This window comes from Neoarius graeffei, chromosome 1 (assembly GCF_027579695.1).
Source record: "Neoarius graeffei isolate fNeoGra1 chromosome 1, fNeoGra1.pri, whole genome shotgun sequence".
Lineage (NCBI taxonomy): Eukaryota > Metazoa > Chordata > Actinopteri > Siluriformes > Ariidae > Neoarius > Neoarius graeffei.
In genome coordinates, this window is record NC_083569.1 from 37,342,996 (window position 1) to 37,362,606 (window position 19,611).

At 41.3% G+C, this 19,611-nt stretch overlaps 1 protein-coding gene across 1 annotated transcript in view; it reads right to left on the reverse strand.

The window, feature by feature from the left end:
- kiss1ra (KISS1 receptor a) overlaps positions 1-16,441 on the reverse strand; it is a 41,697-nt gene extending 25,256 nt beyond the window's left edge. Inside the window, exons 1-2 of the mRNA XM_060931340.1 lie at positions 16,213-16,441; positions 13,843-13,967 (exon numbers count right to left, since the gene is read on the reverse strand). Of these exons, the coding sequence (XP_060787323.1) occupies positions 13,843-13,967; positions 16,213-16,441 (354 nt within the window). The remainder of the gene's footprint in view (positions 1-13,842; positions 13,968-16,212) is intronic.
- Positions 16,442-19,611: the final 3,170 nt, after the last annotated feature.

Here is a 19,611-nt window from a genome sequence, read left to right on the forward strand (position 1 = left end):
CAAATTTAGTTGAACTCTAATAATTCTGCCAAGAAGAGTAGTCAAATATCCAACTAGAATTCTGCCAGAAGCTTGTTGATGGCTACCAAAAGTATCTGGTCAAGGTGAAACTTGCTAAATATTAGGTGTGCTGTATGTAGTATATTTTTGACCCTGTATGTATATCAGTAGCAGTTCAGAGAAATCATTGAAAGCCCAATATTGTGATGACCTTCATGTCCTTAATGAGTGTATGTAAATTTCTGACTGCATGTGCAGATGTTGTTTACTGATTATAATTCAGCATTTAACCCAGTCCCTCAGCTCTAATCTCAGGGTGCTGAATTAGCCTAACTTCATGTGCAACTGGATTTTGGATGTTTTGACAGCAAGAACACAGGTGGTGAAAACCAGAGATAAAATCCACAAGTAGGGTATAAGTTAACCTCATGAAATCTTTGAAATGTTAAGGCAAGTAATCAGCTGATGAAGGAAAATAATGAACAACTAAGAGTACATTAGTGGGAATAGTTTGAATGGAACCAAAGTTTACATTGGTTGCATTCTGTAGTATTCCTTCAAGCGGAGCATTTTTTAATTCTGATTGGTTGCCACTGAAATGCATCATAGCTCATTACCATAAAATGTCCCAGATTTCAACATTATTCTAAGGTCCCCACCACCCAAGACACACCACCAATGTTCATGCCTCTGCTCACCACCAAGAGATGCTGGCTTATATAGAAAATGAAAGACTTCTTTTTTTGCACTCGGGTTTCCATTAGTGGGGGGTTTATAGCATCAATGAAGCTGACTTTATGTTAGGACTGTTAATGTTATAGTCATGTTGTCTGTTGTTGCCCAAATGAGGATGGGTTCCCTTTTGAGTCTGGTTCCTCTCGAGGTTTCTTCCTCATGCCATCTGAGGGAGTTTTTCCTTGTCACCATCACCACAGGCATGTTCATTGGGGATAGATTAGGGATAAAATTAGCTCATTTTTAAGTCGTTCAAATTCTGTAAAGCTGCTTTGCAACAATGTTTATTGTTAAAAGCACTATACAAATAAACTTGACTTCTGGTCGCTTTGACGCTCTCATGGCACAGTGGTGTAGTGGTTAGCACTGTCACCTCACAGCAAGAAGGTTCTGGGTTCAAGCCCAGTGGCCGACAGGGGCCTTTCTGTGTGGAGTTTGCATGTTCTCCCCGTGTCTGTGTGGGTTTCCCCCAGGTGCTTTGGTTTCTCCCACAGCTCAAAGACATGTGGTTAGGTTAACATGAGGCAGCCTTGGGCTGAAGTGCCCTTGAGCAAGGCACCTAACCCCCAACTGCTCCCCGGGTGCTGTAGCATAGCTTCTCACTGCTCTGAGTACCGGCATGCGTGTGTTCACTGCTTCAGATGGGTTAAATGCAGAGGATAAATTTCACTGTACTTGAATGTGCATGCGACAAATAAAGGCTTCTTCTTTTGGTCTGAATGTACCATTACAAGTATACTGAATACAGGAGCACCACGGTGCTGCTGTCCAAGTCACAGACTGTATTCATAGTTCACTTATGACTGTACAGCCAGGCATGATGGTAACAAAATTAGCTGACAATGAGGTTATTGATCTCGTCAATAATAATTTCGAGGATCCCTACTGACATATTTGTGTCCTGGCACTATGCTGTCAAAACCACAACAATAGTTAACTTTTGTTTAGATACCTCCAAAGCCAATGAAGTGTTCTTTGGGCAATCCATACTCTGATTTGTATTAATGGGACAGTAGTAGACAGAGTGGATTTTAAATTTCTGGAACAGCATATCTGTGAGAAACTTAACTTCACCCAGACAATTTTGTGTTTTCCATGAAAAGTCACACTTTTATTTACCACCATAAGTTGTAAAATGAATAGAAAATATAGTCAAGACATTTTTCTGGCCATTTTGAGCATTTAATCGACCCCACAAATGTGATGCTCCAGAAACTCAATCTGCTCAAAGGAAGGTCAGTTTTATAGCTTCTCTAAAGAGCTCAACTGTTTTCAGCTGTGCTAACATGATTGTACAAGGGTTTTCTAATCATCCATTAGCCTTCTGAGGCAATGAGCAAACATATTATACCATTAGAACACTGGAGTGATAGTTGCTGGAAATGGGCCTCTATACACCTATGGAGATATTGCACCAAAAACCAGACATTTAGTAGAATTTAGCTAGAATAGTCATTTACCACATTAGCAATGTATAGAGTGTATTTCTGATTAGTTTAAAGTGATCTTCATTGAAAAGAACAGTGCTTTTCTTTCAAAAATAAGGACATTTCAAAGTGACCCCAAACTTTTGAATGGTAGTGTATTACTGAAATCATCAGAAATGCCAGGGGGATTTGGAAGAAGATATAAAGAGCTTCTACTGCAGTACTGTTCAGAGTATCCTAACAGCACTGTCTTGCACAAGAGAGATGAGCTCTACAAAGAGGTCTGAAAAAGGTATAACACTTGACTGGCTCAGTTCTACAAACCATTGATTCAATTTAAATCAATTGTGGCAGGAATAGATCTCACTCCATCATGAGTGACCTGACTCACCTTGTCTACAGAACATTTGTTTAACTGAAATCTGGGAGGTATACAGTGTCTTTCAAAAGTATTCATCCCCCTTGGTGTTTGTCCTGTTTTGTTGCATTACAAGCTGGAATTAAAATGGATTTTTGGGGGGTTAGCAGCAATTAATTTACACAATATGCCTACCACTTTAAAGGTGCAAATTGTTGTTCTATTGTGACACAAACAATAATTAAGATGAAAAAAAAACAACCCAGAAATCTGGAGTATGCAAAGGTATTCACCCCCTTTCGTATGAAACCCCTAAATAAGAGCTGGTCCAACCAATTCACTTCATAAGTCACATAATTAGTTGATTAAAGCCTCGGTCACAACCGGCCATACGTGCTCCTACGGCCGGTCTACATGCAAAAAACACAAGAAAACGCACGGAGGGCGCGCGTGAAATGCACGGAAAGCGCACGTGTGACGTGCTGATTTTCGAGCCGTAGACTGGCCACAGAGGTTCTTTGTCATGTCAAACTCTACGGGCGCTTATGTTTTTTTCAGGTTGCAAGACAAACTTACAGCCAGCACGCGTCTTTCTCCATGAACAAAAAAAAAAAAAACGCAGCGATTTGGGAAACGCCAAAAATTCCATGGCCAAAAAATCGTACGTCCGGTTGTGACCTAGACTTAAGCTCCACCTGTGTGCAATCAAAGTGTCACATGATCTGTCACATGACGTCTGTATAAATCAACCTGTTCTGGAAGGACCCTGACTGTTTGGACCCAAGGAGCCTCCAAACAGGTCAGAGACAAAGTCGTGGAGAAGTACATTTCAGGGTTGGGTTATAAAAATATCCCAAACTTTGAATATCCCAGGGAGCACCATTAAATCCATTATAGCAAAATGGAAAGAATATGGCACTACAACAAACCTGACAAGAGAAGGTGGTCCACCAAAACTCACAGACCAGGCAAGGAGGGCATTAATCAGAGATGCAACAAAGACACCAAAGATAACACTCAGTATGTTTACATGCACATCCAAATCGAGCTGCTGTCGGTAATCGAGCTAAGGGTCCCAGCAGGGGTGCCAGAGAAATCCAATCCTACATGCACACAAGGAAATTGAGCTATTGTGTGAGGTACATTGTGCACCCGAGCCACAGGTGGCACTACACTCCCCATCGTGTTGGTACACTTCCGGTTGTCGTCATGAAGAGCTATTCAGTCGCATCTGTTGTCATGTATGGTGTGGTGTGTTGGTGCAGTAGCATCACAGTGGCAGAGGCAAAGAAATTAAACAAACTGGTCAAGAGAGCTGGCTCTGTCCTGGGCTGTGGCCTTGACCCTGTGGAAGTGGTGGGGGACAGGAGGATGATGACAAAACTGTCATCAATCCTGGGTAATGTCCACCACCCCTTGCATGGAGCAATGGCAGCCCTGGAGAGCCCACTGAGCAACAGCAGGCTTATCCACCCACATTGTAAGACTGAGAGGTACCACAGGTCTTTTCTTCCCTCTGCGGTTAGACTGTTTAACAACTCTCTGCGGTAGCCATGGTGATGATGCTGTGGGGGGGGGGGGGGTTGGGTGGTAGGGGTGAGGGGGTTTGTGATGAGGGTGATGAAGATGATGATCTTGTGCTGCTAGGATTTTTTTATCCCCTCTTATGCTGCTATATGACTGCACTGTCTGTGTACTTTTAATTTATCTATGTATTTATTATTTATTTAGTTGATTAGTAACACTTACTTTCATAACATCCCCCCTTTTGTATATATCCTTTTAGTTTTAACTTTGGTCCTGTGTTTGTCCGCATGTTTTCTATCCTTGGATACATGTTGATTATGTGATGTACTGCTGTGACATGAATTTCCCCATTGTGGGATAATAAAGGGCATACTTACTTACTCAAGAGTGTAAACAAAGTTATCAGTTCTGTGTTCTCCATTGCGCGTTTTTCTCCCGTCCATGAATTTTAATATATTCAACTCCTTAAGCTGAATGAGCATGAACTCTGTCTCCTCATTGCTCCAGAAGTGCACGTTTCTGCTCGCCATTTTCTCTTCTTCGTTTGTTCCTCCTGACCTCTTCTGCTGCTCGCTACTACTGTTGTCATGCCGACCGAGGCTGTCGTGTTTCCTGCTTGTGGTCTCGTCACTCATGACTTCCAGAAGGGGCAGTGCTGAAGTACATAAGTAGCTCGACTACGTCGTGCGATAGGGTTTACATGCACCAAGTAGCTTGGCAAAAATCGCATAATCTAGGTCGTGTAGCTCAATTACGAGAAATCAAGTTCGGTTCAATTTCAGCCTAGCTAAGGTGTATCCATGGCATTTAGAACTTCAATTTCAGTCAAGCAACGGCAGAAATTCGATTTTCTCTATGTGCATGTAAACGCACTCACTGAAGGAGCTGCAAAGATCCAAAGCAGAAGTTGGAGTATCTGTCCATAGGACCACTTTAAGCCATACACTCCACAGAGTGGGGCTTCATGGAAGAATGGCCAGAAAAAAGCCATTGCTTAAGAAAACACCTTTGGAGTTTGCCCAACAGCATGTGGCAGACTCCTGAAACACATGGAAGATTCTCTGGTCAAATGAGACTAAAATTGATCTTTTTGGTCAGCATGGGAAATGCTGTGTGTAACAGGGTCAAGACACCAGCAATGTTGTTTAACACCAAAGAAGACCAAGACATGTTTACAAATAATGTGGGGTTTATTAAAAGCTTACACAATAGAGACAGAAGAGGGGTTTGGGGGGGGGGGGGGGGGAGACAGCTGCTCACCTTCAGGATAGCACTACACACACACAGCAATCAAAAAACAGTCCATCAATCTAGTTGTAAAATCCCACTGCAAAACACACTCAATAGCTCTATGGTGAACAGATAAAAACCATTACAAACACAATAGACCTGTGGCGAGTAGCTGACCCCCTACTATAGCCAGTGGCCCACAAATAGCAAGTTTAAAATCCTACAATTAAATGTTTTTAAAATAGTACTAAACAGTTAAGTTAATTTTATTGAGTTCATGAACCAGTAACAATAAAAATCAACCACTACCACATATTGCACAAATCGGTATCTATGCTGGGCCGCTGGCTGAAGCAATTGGCGGTGTACAGTGTCCCAGTACAGGTTGGCCACCCTGCCCGGGACAGAAACAAACAAACAACCAATATGAAACTGACACCGCACACACAGCAACACTCATGCTCTGAAACTGAAACTGCCTACATACATACAACAGAACTACAGAATGGAGGCTAAGATACCAGTCTACACAACCAATCTGTAAAATCTGAACAGGTCAATCAAACAGTCACACCAAGTTTCTAGCACACATCACACCTGGACAAACAAAAGAAAAAACTGTACACCACCAACCTTACCCCCTGCACAAAAAGGAGACCAAAAAAAGAGACCCAGCACCTTCCACTTCCTGTTTATATATAGCAGCCATCTTTACAGCTCAGGCACTTCCTGTTGCTCGGCATCACAGCTCCCCTAGTGCCCCGGCCCAGGCATTGCACCCACCCACCACAAACATAGTCCATTCTCTTACACGTGTGGCGCAAACCCAACACCCTGAGAACATCATTCCTACAGTGACGCATGGTGGTGGCAGCATCATGCTGAGGGTATATTTTTCATCTGCTGGGACAGGAAAGCTGGTCAGGACTGAAGGAAAGATGGATGTGACTAAATACAGGACAATTCTGGAGGAAAACCTGTTTGAGTCAGCCAGAGGTTTGAGACTGGGATGAAGGTTCACATTCCAGCAGGGCAATGACCCTAAACATATGGCTAAAGCTATGCTGGAGTGGTTTAAAGGGAAACATTTAAATATCTTGGAATGGCCTAGTCAAAACCCAGACCTCAATCCAATTGAGAATCTGTGGCATAACTTGAAGATTGCTGTACACCAACACAACCCATCTAACTTGAAGGAGTTGGAGCAGTTTTGCCTTGAAGAATGGGCAAAAATCCCAGTAGCTAGATGTGCTAAGCTAATAGAGACATACCCCAAGAGACTTGCAGCTGTAATTGCAGCAGATGGCTCTACGATGTATTGAATTTGGGGGTGAATACTTATGCACACTCCAGATTTGTTTTTTTTTTTCATCTTAATTATTGTTTGTGTCACAATAAAACAAATTTTCACCTTTAAAGTGGTAGGCATGTTGTGTAAATTAAATGGTGCTAACCCTCCAAAAATCCATTTCATTTCCAGCTTGTAATGCAACAAAACAGGACAAACACCAAGGGGGATGAATACTTTTGCAAGACACTGTATATGGACCATTAATGCACACAATGTACCATATATGCAATCAATATCAGCTTATTCCATTTTTTTGTTGACAGTTTTGCAGTTTATTTTGATTGTTATGGTTGTGTGTTTCTGGACGATGCTATTAGTTCATTGATTAGATCAAGTAATATTTTCTATGTACTCACAATGTACAAGGCAAATGAAGAATCTAATCTTTTACTCAACTTATAATGTCCATTAACAAATCAAATAGAGTCTTATTAATAATGTGCTTATTGGAACATTTGTTTCAGTATAGATAAAGATAAGCAATTTCAGTAATTATGTCTTCTTTCATGGAGGAGACAAAGACATGTCCATTTATTCCTCTTTTTTCTCAGGACTTAATTGAATGGAAAATTCCAGATAAATTCTTATGCTCAGATGACTCAGAGAACCACCTGTTCATTTCAGCTGTAAATTAAGCATGCATAGGTTCCTATTGCCATTTAAACTCATGCTACTAAGATAGAGTCATCTCTGAGGCACAAGACATGTTTTTTTGTTACTTTATATCAACATGTTCCTTCTTCTGGGGCTTGAAGGACATCCAAATATATACTACTCAAAAATATGAATAAATGTTTGATTTTTACGAAGCATATTTCAAAATTGAGTGATATTCATAGAGACAGAAGCCAGTGCTGTCAGCAATGAAATGGCTGCCTACGCACCCAACTTTAAATTGGTCAAGCTATTCTGCTCCACACATCTCTGTGACATACTGTGATGTCATGACAGAGAATATCTGAGGGGGGCCTGGATAAATTGACTCACAAACAGAGTACAGTGCTAATGCCAAGGTTTGACATCCATGGAGGATGATCATAAAAATGCATGTCCTTTGAAAGGTAGTGAAATGTTGTCTTATATAAGTCACTTTGGAGAAAAAAAAGAACTATTGGGATTGCACACAAAATGTAATAAAGTTTATATGTGCTGAGTGAAGCCAGTGGGTTAGCAGGCCAGAGACAAAAAGCTTCGGAAAAAACGGCACCTAATCTTTTCATAGTCATCGATATAATGGATATATAGTCACTGGTCACTTTAATAGGAACACCTGTACCGCTGCACATTCATGAACTTATCCAACCAGCCAATTATGTGGCCGCACCACAACTCAAAAATCCCAGAAGATACTGAAACCTGCTCATCTGACACCATCAACCATCCCATGGTCAGAGTCTCTGTAATCAGATTTTTCCCCTTTCTGATATTTGTAGTGAAGATTAGCTAAATGTCTTGACCTATATCTGCATGATTTTATACATTGCACTGTTGCCACATGATTGGCTGAATAAATTATTGCATGAACAAGCAGGGGTACAGATGCTCCTGTTAAAATAGTGAGCATATGCATTCACACAGGAAGCTCCAGAGATTTAAAGGATATATTGGTCCTGTGTAGTGCCATTACTTTGTAACGCATCCTTGGGTTGGTGAAAGGCACTATGTAAATTAAACTTGTTGTTGTTGTTGTTGTTGTCCTCACACAGGAAGTGAAAATTTTTATATATTATACCTATTTATGCAAGACGTACCCAAATTGGAGAGCTATACTTCCCGAAGTCAAAATTATTCAATCTATTTTTAACTGAAAAAAATAAAAAGACTTTAACCTGAACTAAATCCTGAAGGTTTGGAGTTCTAAAATAGTTTGGCTTCAGGCAATATCTGAGTGATGACGAGGCACCAGGGTTCAGTAAAATTACATTTATTGAACAAAAACAATAAAACAGAAATGGAAAGTAACTAAGGAGAAATCCTAATCAACTACAAACACTAAACAAAGGGCAGTGTGTGTGTGTGCTCGCATTCTCACTTGAGAAAGATGAGAATGGAATTATTTCACCTCTTCTAACCACCTAGGGTAGTTTGAATCACTTAGGAACCTTAATGAACTCTATTCCTACTAGTTTGAATCGGGTTCCTTTGTTATCTTGCTGTTACATAGCATTCCTTTTTGTTCTGAAGTTAGCTATGAACTGTTCTGTTGCTCAGGACGGCCCTCATCTCTCAGGCCCTCACTACCAATTGAGCTGGGCTTCATTATGCAAAACTTCAACTCTGAATGAAACTCCATGCTGCAGAATTCACGCTTTGTATCCACTGCCTCAGCACTGGCCATTTTAGAGAAGTGTTAGGTGTCAGATGTCCCCTGCCCTGACTGTGCAGTGATGCTAATGCTGACATTATGCACCTGGCTGGCAGATTTAGATCCTGATTCAAAGTTGAATTAAACCCAAGGTACAAGACAGATAATGAGCTGGTTGGACTAAGCTGCATGCTAGATGTTTACCTTTGTATCATAGTACTGGGATTTTCATCTGACAAAATGCATATGGTACATACAGGCAATTTGTTAGACATGCTGCTGCTTGCATTGAAATTATCATTCTGCAGTCTACAGGTTTCTACCCCTTTCCACTGAAATAATCAAAACCTGTGAAAAATCTTCCCACTCAGCCTTTCTCTACCCCCATGGGTGTTCTTAAGGTGTAAACAGGTGGTCTGTTGCCAATGATGGCCAGAGGCATAAAGATACTGCTGTTTTAGGATGACTGGGTCCTATGTGCCTCCATCACATCCACCCTCTTTACATATGGGGCTTTTCCACTACCAACGCAGCTGAGTTGGGCTGAGCCGTGGCGTGCTGAGTTGGGCTGAGTCGAGCTGAGCGGGGCTGTTGGAGTTGCATTTCGACTACAACCGTGCTGAACCGTGCTGGCTGGAAGTGGGTGGACACATTGGGTGGAGTTAGCGAAAGTGGGTGGACATCACGTGATGTCGTTAGGCGGCGCAAACAGTGACATCAGTGACCTTTTAAGCGGTAGTCTCACGACCCGGATAGTAAACAATAAACATGGAGGACATGGAGTCATTAGTGTTGCTGGTCTTGGTGCTGTGGCTTTTTGTCACCGACAACGCCAACAGATACTGGCAAGAGCGTATAGATGAGGCAATGTGCATAAGGCTTCAGAAAGAGAGGGAACTTCTTCAATTCCTTCTCAGTGAAGACGACGAGGACACAGACGATACGGACGACACAGACACAGACGATGGAACAGTTTCTGACACGGAGTTCGAGCTTGCTAGCAAGAGACGACGTGTAATGGTAAGCTAACAGTTACATTTCTAGCTTTCCACCCTGTCTCGTATAGCGCAACAACATTGTAAATCGACACGGTGCGGGGATAACCGTGTTCCGACATCAGCCGGGATATCTCCTGGAACACCTTCTCATTACGCGTAGCACCGTCGAGATTTTTCTGAATGTGCTCCTCAGCCACAACACAGAGAAACGTCTGTGTCTCCATGATGGACCACTGGCTGGCCTTTCCTCGCTTGGGTTGGTCTTCCATCTTCTAGTTTTCTGATCTTCTTCTTCTTTGTCGTAATTCTTCTTCTTCCGGGTTTATTCTTCTTCTTCCGGGTTTTACAGATCCCAGCGTGCTCGCGGGGCGTGTGTGGGCATGTGAGGACACTCCTCCTCACCAATCAGTGCACAGGGGAGTGTCTCCTCACGCCCCTAGCCCCACTTGGCTCGGTTGGGCTCACTTCAGCCCCACTCCAAAACCGTGCAAGTTTTAGGTGCTGAGTAAGGCTGAAGTGAGCTCAGTCATGCTGCTCTGAGGTAGTCGAAATGCGAGCCGTGTTGGGCTGAAGTGAGCTGAAGTGAGCTGAGAAAGGGTAGTGGAAAAGGCCCAATAGATTACAGCACTCAGTCTCACCGTGAATTTGGAAGAAGAAGTTCAACATACACCTAGACCTATTGAGAATGCTAGTCAAAGTGTGGCAGACATTATTGCACTTGCCAGTCAAATTCAAGTAGGTCTCTATGTATGGTACCAACTCCCACTGAAAATGTTAGTACTGTTATCAAGTGGCTGAAACAAAAGTCCTCTTGGGATTGTTGGAATTAGCCTTGGCCTAAACCCCAAATACTACAAAGAGATGCATTCTCATCTCAACCAGAGGGGGTCAAGCTGTAATTTGCTGCAGGCTTTTCTCACAGAAGAGACATAGTTACCATGGACAGCTTGCTCACTTGCTGGGTAGTGTAGTACCATAAAAGCACAGGAGGCATTTAGAGCCACAGTGCGAGAGTAGAACTTTTGGAACTGAGGGAAGGTGTATCCAACCCTCACAATCTTCTTACCAGCTGTAAGTCAACACTACCACAACACCTTGGCATCCTCCCCCAATACACCTTTTGTCCAAAATGGAAAGAAATAGTTCTGACCAGGGTGGCACAGTGGTGTAGTGGTTAGCACTGTTGCCTCACAGCAAGAAGGTTCTGGGTTTGAGCCCAGTAGCTGACGGGGGCCTTTCTGTGTAGAGTTTGCATGTTCTCCCCATGTCTGCATGGGTTTCCTCCGGGTGCTCTGGTTTTCCCCACAGTCCAAAGACATGCAGATTAGGCTAATTGGTAGCTCTCAATTGACTGTGAATGGTCAGCTAAGATAGGCTCCAGCTTATCTGTGACCCTGCACATGATAAGCAGTTACAGATAATGGATGGATGGATGGATGGATGGATGGATGGATGGATAGTTCTGACCATAGGTCTGGTTACCTATGCCTGTAGGTTTGGCTCCTTGGACTGAATTGCTGATTGAAAACTGTGACCCTATATTTGGCATGCCTTCAGGTGGAAACTGTTCCACAAATGTTATGCACACCAGATCTAAGGTACTGTCTGGTTTCTAGAGTACTAAACTTCCTACAGGAGCTACTAGACAATAGCAAGTCCCTGTCTATGAAGGTGTACAACATTATACCACATCACAGCACCATGTATGGTGCCTCTCTGGGGGGTCATAAACTTGTCATAGCCTTTCAGAAGGGAACGGCACCTTTATCCACCATGCTATCCCCCCAAAAAAATATACAGAATAGGATCTCACCCTTGTACTGGAGACCCTTCAGACCTTTCCTTATGACCCCATCCTGGATGTCTAACTGCCTTAATTTTTAGCAATCACTTGAGCAAACTACATGCTTTGGGGATAAGCTGGCCTTACATATATGGTGGCTGGATGACTCCAGAGTGGCCTTGTGGTTGAACCTGGGATTTCTGTCCAAAGACATATCACCTACTATAGTTAACCAACTGGCTGACCTTGTAGTGTTCTTTGAACCTGCTGATCATTCCTTATTATGCTCAGTATACCCTTTATGATACTATTTGGATGTTGGCAACTCAACAGATTGGTTTTAAAGGCATCTTTCAAGAAGTGTACAGGACTATAATGAGCTACAATACATTATCTATGCCTTGATATACACTGTTTTAAATTATGGAGAGTTTTCCAGATGAACAAGAAAAACCATATGAGTGTGTGGAAAACTGATTACTGAGCATAGTAAATAGGACGAGAGTGCCACTCTGGGAAAAATCAGTGACCGCCATCTCTAAATGGCTTGTAATTAACTTCATTTGAAATGTGAATAGTAATTAGCTTTATTCAGTCTTCCCACAGTTTAGAAAGTTTGAGGGTATGGGTGAGTCAGTTATTCAGACATTATTCATTCAATAAAGGTTTTTCAGTGAAGCTAAGGACTGTCTCTAAGAGATGAGCAAAATCCCAATGGAAACATCTTGACACTATTTCTTATTATTGTGTTCTACAGTTCACTCATCTTCACATGCACAGCAAAATTAGAGCACAGCAGAATAAAATGTAACTGTAGGTGGGAGATATTGTACAGGTCAGCTTTGGGAAAAGCCCTCTGCGTATAGTTTTAAACATACATTTAAGTATGTGCAGTCCAGTACAGCATATAATACTGTTATATTTATTTATTTATTTATTATCATAATTTTAAATTAGCTACTTATGAAAATACAGGGAAAACCTGACATTTTCTTATTACAGACTCCCTTAATCTAATCAATATCTTTACTTTGGGTTTTCTTTTGTTCTGACAAATCCATTTTATGAATTTAAAGCTACTGCTCCCTGAAAACACCCTGCTGTTAGGCTGTGACTCACTTGTTCAGATAGCTACATGAAGGCGGGTGAATCACAATCCCCTAAATCCTCCGGAACACATAACACTCTTCACACACTAATTTATAGTTGCTAAGGATTGTGTGTTGATCTGCAAATCATACTATACCTTCTTTTATACAACAGTTAGTTCTGGTCCACTAATATGATTGGTTGAGTGGCGTTCCAAGAATGCTTATATTTAATATAACTGAACTGGGATATTTCACTCTGTGTATCACTCCACTTCTCTGTGTTCACCATGTTAAAAAATTCCACTTCCTAGTTTGAAACGGTTGCTGCAGTAGAGTTCATCAGCAGACATGAGAGCTGATAGTTTTTGCAAGTATATCTTTTTAACTTAAAATAAGAAAGCTCATTGGATGAAGATGAAAAGGAAGAATGGAAGCCAATTTAAAAATCACCAGACTATCACCAATGTCAGCTAACTAGCCAGCTGGGCAATGTGCTATAAAGTGATTGTAGCTTCCTTGGGCTCTATTTCCACTAACAGAACAAATATAAATGGGACATTTGACCATATAAATATCACTCAGTATTAATTTCTTGTTGATAAGACTGCTTTGTAAAAGCAATATCACACTTGCAATCGTGTGGTTATACTGAATATTGGGATGACTGTGATTACCTATGGCACTCACACTGCAGGCTTGTGCCTATGGTTAAATGACAAATGTACCTATATTAAGTACAGTTCTAAAAGCAATTACTGCTTTGCAATTTGCTGTCAGTTGCCTCAGAGTGGTGGCATGGTGTTAGCAGAGGGCTCAAATAGTCTGTTAGGTAGTGTGTTTGCCTCAATTACTCAACATAATGTTCCTGTGTTTCAGTACATTTCTGGGAAAATGATAATGAAAATATTGCTTCTGTTTAAAAACATGGATTTTCTTCAGCATTAATTTAAGAACACACTAACCTTTTTTTTTTTTTTCAAATTTCCTGACAGCTTAGTGTTTTTAATTTAGCTGGTGATACCTGGGTGTGTGCATACCTGCTGAAGAAAAGCAACAAATTTGCACATGAAGTCACCAAAGATCCACCCAGGGAGAGGGTAGAGGGTAGCCGTGAATGGCACACAACACACCAGGAAGATGATATCTGTGGTAGCCAGGTTAGCTGCAGAAGAAATCAAAGCTTAATGAGAGTGGCCAGGTGCATGGCAGCAATAAAAAGAAGAACCATATGTAAATACACGCAATCAACATGTAAGAGGAGAGTGATTGATTTTTTTTTTTTGTCTTTGTGTTGGCACTGTGATATAGAATGGCACCATTAGAAGTGGTCTCTTAATTTTTCCATACTTATATATACAGCTATGGGAAAAAAATAAGAGACCACTATACATACACACACACACACACACACATATATATATATATATATATATATATATATATATATATATATATATATATATATATATATATACACACACACACACGCACACAGTAGTGTGAAGATATGAAGTTTATCTTCGAGTGGTGAATGGATATACTTTTCAAAACAAGGACATAAACTTCATATCTTCACGCCACCATGTAATGTTCTTTCTATTACATGGACACATCCACAAAAAAATATGCAAGTCAATCAAAAGAATTTTCATTTTGAACCGGGTCACCAAATAAAAAAAAAACACTTTCGGACACTACTCTGCCATGCCATTATTTACATCATTACTGTCGTACAATTAAAACGTGCTAGATCAGTCGACTGGTGGGTTTTCAAAATAATAAATATATGTATGTATTTTTGTGATTAATCCATATTATACTGAGCGCATTTCCTACATTAATCAATACAAAGTACTTTGTGTCTGCTGCATCTTTCAGTTCTTTTAAGTTAAGGCTGAATACTTTCTTCTTTGCATTTTATTCAATCAAATTTGAGTCTTTTGATTAATTCCTCGCTCTGCACTGTAACTTCTATGCTTGTATTTTATCTGTCATATTCTATTTTAGATTATTTTCTATTCTATTACTATTTTTAATTGTACTTGAATGTCCGTTTATAATGTGTTTTTTCCTCCATCCATTCACCCCAACACACTACAAGATTATTGCCATTTTCATGCCACAACTTATAAATTTGTCTCATGCCCCTTGTCATAAGGAAAAACAAACTACTGCTATACTCAATCTAAAATACTTAATGGTCCTTATGAAACAGCTTTTACAGCTTTTCTTTCAATACGACTGCAATGCATGATGGGATACAGTATATTGCTTGGTTAGGGACCGCCGGTTATACACTACTTTTCACGATGCATTGTGGGGTACTATGAGTCCACTATATAGGGTGTAATAATTCTCACTATACATTCGGACAGCACTACAAAATGGCGAACTCACTATATAGTGAGTCGTGAGTGATTTCAGACACAGTGTGGAAGTGACGTCATCAGAGTGAAATATCGGGAAATATGTCACTCCAATCCATGATGTATTTCGTATGAAAAATGTGAATTTTTCCACACGAGAAGTTAAACTTCATATCTTCAAGCCAACATATGATTTTTTTTTTATTATAGAGACAAATTCAAACAAAAAGTACCCAAATTTATCAAAACAATTTATCAATTTCCTCGTGAGTGACATATAGAGATTTATATTACGGTTTTGGTTCTCAATGTCCCGGGTGTAGCTCGTATGAAAAATATGAATGGTGTATTTCCCAATAAAACACTCGTGTCCATATATATATATATATATATATATATATATATATATATATATATATATATATAATTTTTTCATCCAAGGTCTACCTGGGACATGGAGAACCACAACCTTGACATAAATCTCTATACGTCACTTGTGAGGAAATTGATGAATTGTTTTGATAAATTTGGGTACTTTTTGGTTGTGAATGAGTCTATATAATAAAAATAAAATCACATATTAGCCTGATACAGCTTGAATCCATCATACCAGGAAAATTGTTGCTGGAAAATCTTACATACAGTAACATGCACTTTTATAGCACTACATGCAAAGTTCCCCCTTGATAAATCTGATAAAACTAATTTTATAAATGTTATTAGTGCAGCATTTGAACTGATTAAAAGTAAATTAAATTTAGCAGCAGTAAAGGGCAGAGTTTAATTTAGTTTTAAATGAGGTTTGAGGTTTTACATTGTGTGGACACAGGAGCTGACTCTGAAAACTGCACGAGAAAAGAATATTTCCATTATCATATCCTCTGCATGAGAAGAAAAAAGGTCTTTAAGGGAAGAAAACCACAACTGATTCATCAATGATTTACAAACTGTCAGCTAATGTGTTGATTTGTTATGCAAATCACATACAGAATTATTTGAGGTTTTTTTTTTTCTTTCACACTGCAGAGATCTGAAACTCACCGATGTAGAAGTTGGTGGCGGTCCTCATCTGCCTATGCTTTGAGATTACATATATAACCAGTGAGTTCCCTACAAGTCCCACCAGCATGATGAGTGAGAAGAAGAGTGGCACCAGCCAGGCATCTGTCAAGAAAGGGTGCTCGCCTTCTTCCACCTCCTCCAAAGACAAGTTCCTTGCAGAATCATTCAGCAACATCTCTGAAGAGTTCCACACCTCGCTGGAGAACATGGTGGCTCCTAAAGTTTTTATTTTGCAAGGTTCTTCCCTTAGGATGTATGGTAATACAGTGGGTAAAATGCCTTGTCTAAAAATTTGTGAACTTATCTGAATGGGCTGCTCATCTCTGTGGAAAAAAGGGGCTTTCTGAGCTGCATCCACTCTGAGGCAAGTTTGCATCAGATTTATATTGAGCCTGAATACACGTGGACATCAGCGGGGTTGGAGAAAAGAGAGCTAGGGGTCTCCTAGCAACAGCTTGGGGATCGGCATTGTAAATGTAGTGCCCAATTCAGAGAGAGTGGTGGAGAGAGAGAGGGGGGAGGAGAAGGAGGAGAGAGAAGGGGGGGGGTGTACACTTTTATTATATACGTGCATAATATATAGATTAAATGCAGCATTCCTGAATTTGCAGATTATAATATGGTATACTTATGATGACTGGTTTACCATCATCCTAAAATTGAGTTCAGTTATACAATTATTACTGTTATAATCTGAATCTCCTGCTATGTCAACCTATTTTCAAAGACACAGTTTTTTCCCATCTCGATCTAAAGTGAACACTTTTATACATGCCACAGAGAATGGTATGTGTGATAGCAAGGGCATCGTTAATAGCACAATGATATGTGTGATAGCAAGAGCATTGGCTGTGAATGGCAAGGAGTCAGATTGAACCAGCAGGTAACATGGGATGAGTTACACCTGTGTCTAATTGCTGGCTGTCTATTACCATGTATCTATGTGTGCCTTCTTGATGGCCAGTTATGAGAAAGAGAGCTGTGTCACCCAACATGTGTTGTTTGTCTCTGTGTGTGCACATGGGAAAATAAAATCACTGAAAAGTGAAAGTGAATAAGGAAATAAGACGTACCTTGAGTTGTTAAGCCTGTCTCCCCATTCCTCATTGCCCAAACATTAAAGTTGCTACAGTATGATTAAAACTTACTTGTATCATTCAGTATACCTATTTGTAAGCATCTGCATTCATTATGTTTCACCACTCATTTATTATTTTTCCCTTTAATTTGTCACCTGTTTTTAGCTATTTTGTGCCTCAGAATGTTCCATACAATTTTTAGGATTCAGAATAGGTGGATCCAAATGCAAAATACAAATGACAGTTAGAGTCAAAGAGAGTGTTTATTTTTAGTCAGTGAAGAGCTAGGGGTGCTGAGAGAGAAGAAAAGCAGGTGGATGGCCAGAATCAAACCTGGGTCACCATGGCAAGGGGACAGTGCTCTAACCACTGGTCCAGCATGGAGTCAGAAGCAGCCACTAGCTCAGTGAAGCTCAACTCCGGAGCAGGGGTGAGCAGAGAGGAGAGTGACAGGCAGGTGGTTGGTAAAATGGAGAGTGATCTGGCTTAATGACAGTGAGAATTGTTTCTGGAAGCAAAGGAGAAAACATGCTGGAAAGAGGACAGACAGAGCACTAGCAACATTTAAAACACAACAAATAAATTACTGAAAATGTAATGGACATCTCCAGGAGCCCCATCAGACTTGTTGGGATGGGTTTGATGGAAGTCTCCTCTGAGGGACTTATGGGTCCAAGATGAAGGAACATGGTACCTAAGACTGCTCCTCAGGACCGTAGCCCTCTCAGTTGACTAGATATTGGAAGCTGTGGCCAAAGTGCCATACATCAGGAAGAGCAGAACAGTGTAGGCCAGATGGTTGTCCATGATCCGGGCAGGATGAGAGGATTCAGTTGAAGGGCCAAGAGTACTGGTGGAGACTGGCTTGAGTTGCAAAACATGGAAAGTGGTATGGATGCTTAGGGAGTTGGGCAGATTGGCTTCAGAGGGACCAAGGTACTGTACTTGGGAACAAGGTTCTTGGCCTCAACCTTGAGAAGGATGTCTCTGGCTGAGAGCCAAACCTTCTCTCCAGATTGGTTGTGTGCAGCCAGAGTCCTGCAGTGGTCTGCCATGTGGTATTTGTGGTCATCAGAGCAGAGGAGAGCTGTCACCTATGGAGATGGGCCTGGATCAATGGCATAGCAATGTTTCCCTTGTGTGCGGGAAAGAGAGGGGGCTGTTATCCCAGGGTGGCCTTTAAAGGAGACATGCTAATAGCAGAGTTGATAAGGTATTTATGGACATACTCAGCCCAGGCCAGGTGTGTGCTCCATGTGGAGGTGTTGCTGGTTGTGATGCAGTGTAGGGCAGCTTCCAGATCTTGGTTAGCTTGAGCTGTCTGACTGTTAGTCTGGAGATGAAAGCCTGAAGAAAGGCTGGTAGAGGTCCATAAAGCCCGACAAAAAGATTTCCACATTTGGGATGTGAATTGAGGTCCTTGTTCAGAAACTATATCCAAGGCCATGGAGGCCATTGAAGTCAGCAGTTTCTTTGGCTGATGGAAGCTTGAGAAGGGCAATGAAATGGACTGACTTAGAGATCTAGTCGACAATGGTAAGGATTGTTCTGTGACGGGGGAAACCCAGTGACAAATTTGAGAGTGACGTGCAGCCATGGGCCTGATGGGATGCTTTCCTGCAGAAGCATATGTAACATGATGTGACATAGGAATGGGTGCCTGTATCCATTGTGGGCCACCAGAAGTGCCACTTGAGGAGGGAGAGAGTGCAGCTGGTCCCAGGAAGGCAGGCCAAATGGGGCGTGTGCATCCACTGAAGGACTTGAGCATGGATAGAGTCCAGGATGAAGAATGGACCAGGAGGCCCACCACCAGGCTCTTGATAGGTATGCTGGGCTCCCAGTATGGCCTTCTGAATATGCAAGATAATAGCAACTACAATGCACAAGGCTGGAATGATTTATGGCCTTCTGAATATGCAAGATAAGAGTGACTACAATGCAGGAGGCTAGGATGATGGGGTCTGGACTGGAAGGGGCCTCCTCAGGGGGTGTTGGTAAGAGACTGCATCAGGTTTGTCATTCTTGGAACCTGGACAGTAGGTGATGGAGAATCTTAATCACCCAAAGAAAACATATACATTTAATGAAAGGGTGCTTGGCACCCTCCAGTCAGTGTCTCCATTCTTCCAGGGCTAACTTAATAGCCAACAGTTCACAGTTATCTAGATCATAGTTGTGTTCAGCTGCCATAAGGCATCTGGAGAAAAAGGCACAAGGGTGCAACTTCTGGTCAGCCTCAGAACCCTAGGAGAGGATTGCTCCAATGCCAGAGTTGGAGTGTCCACCTCAGCTATGA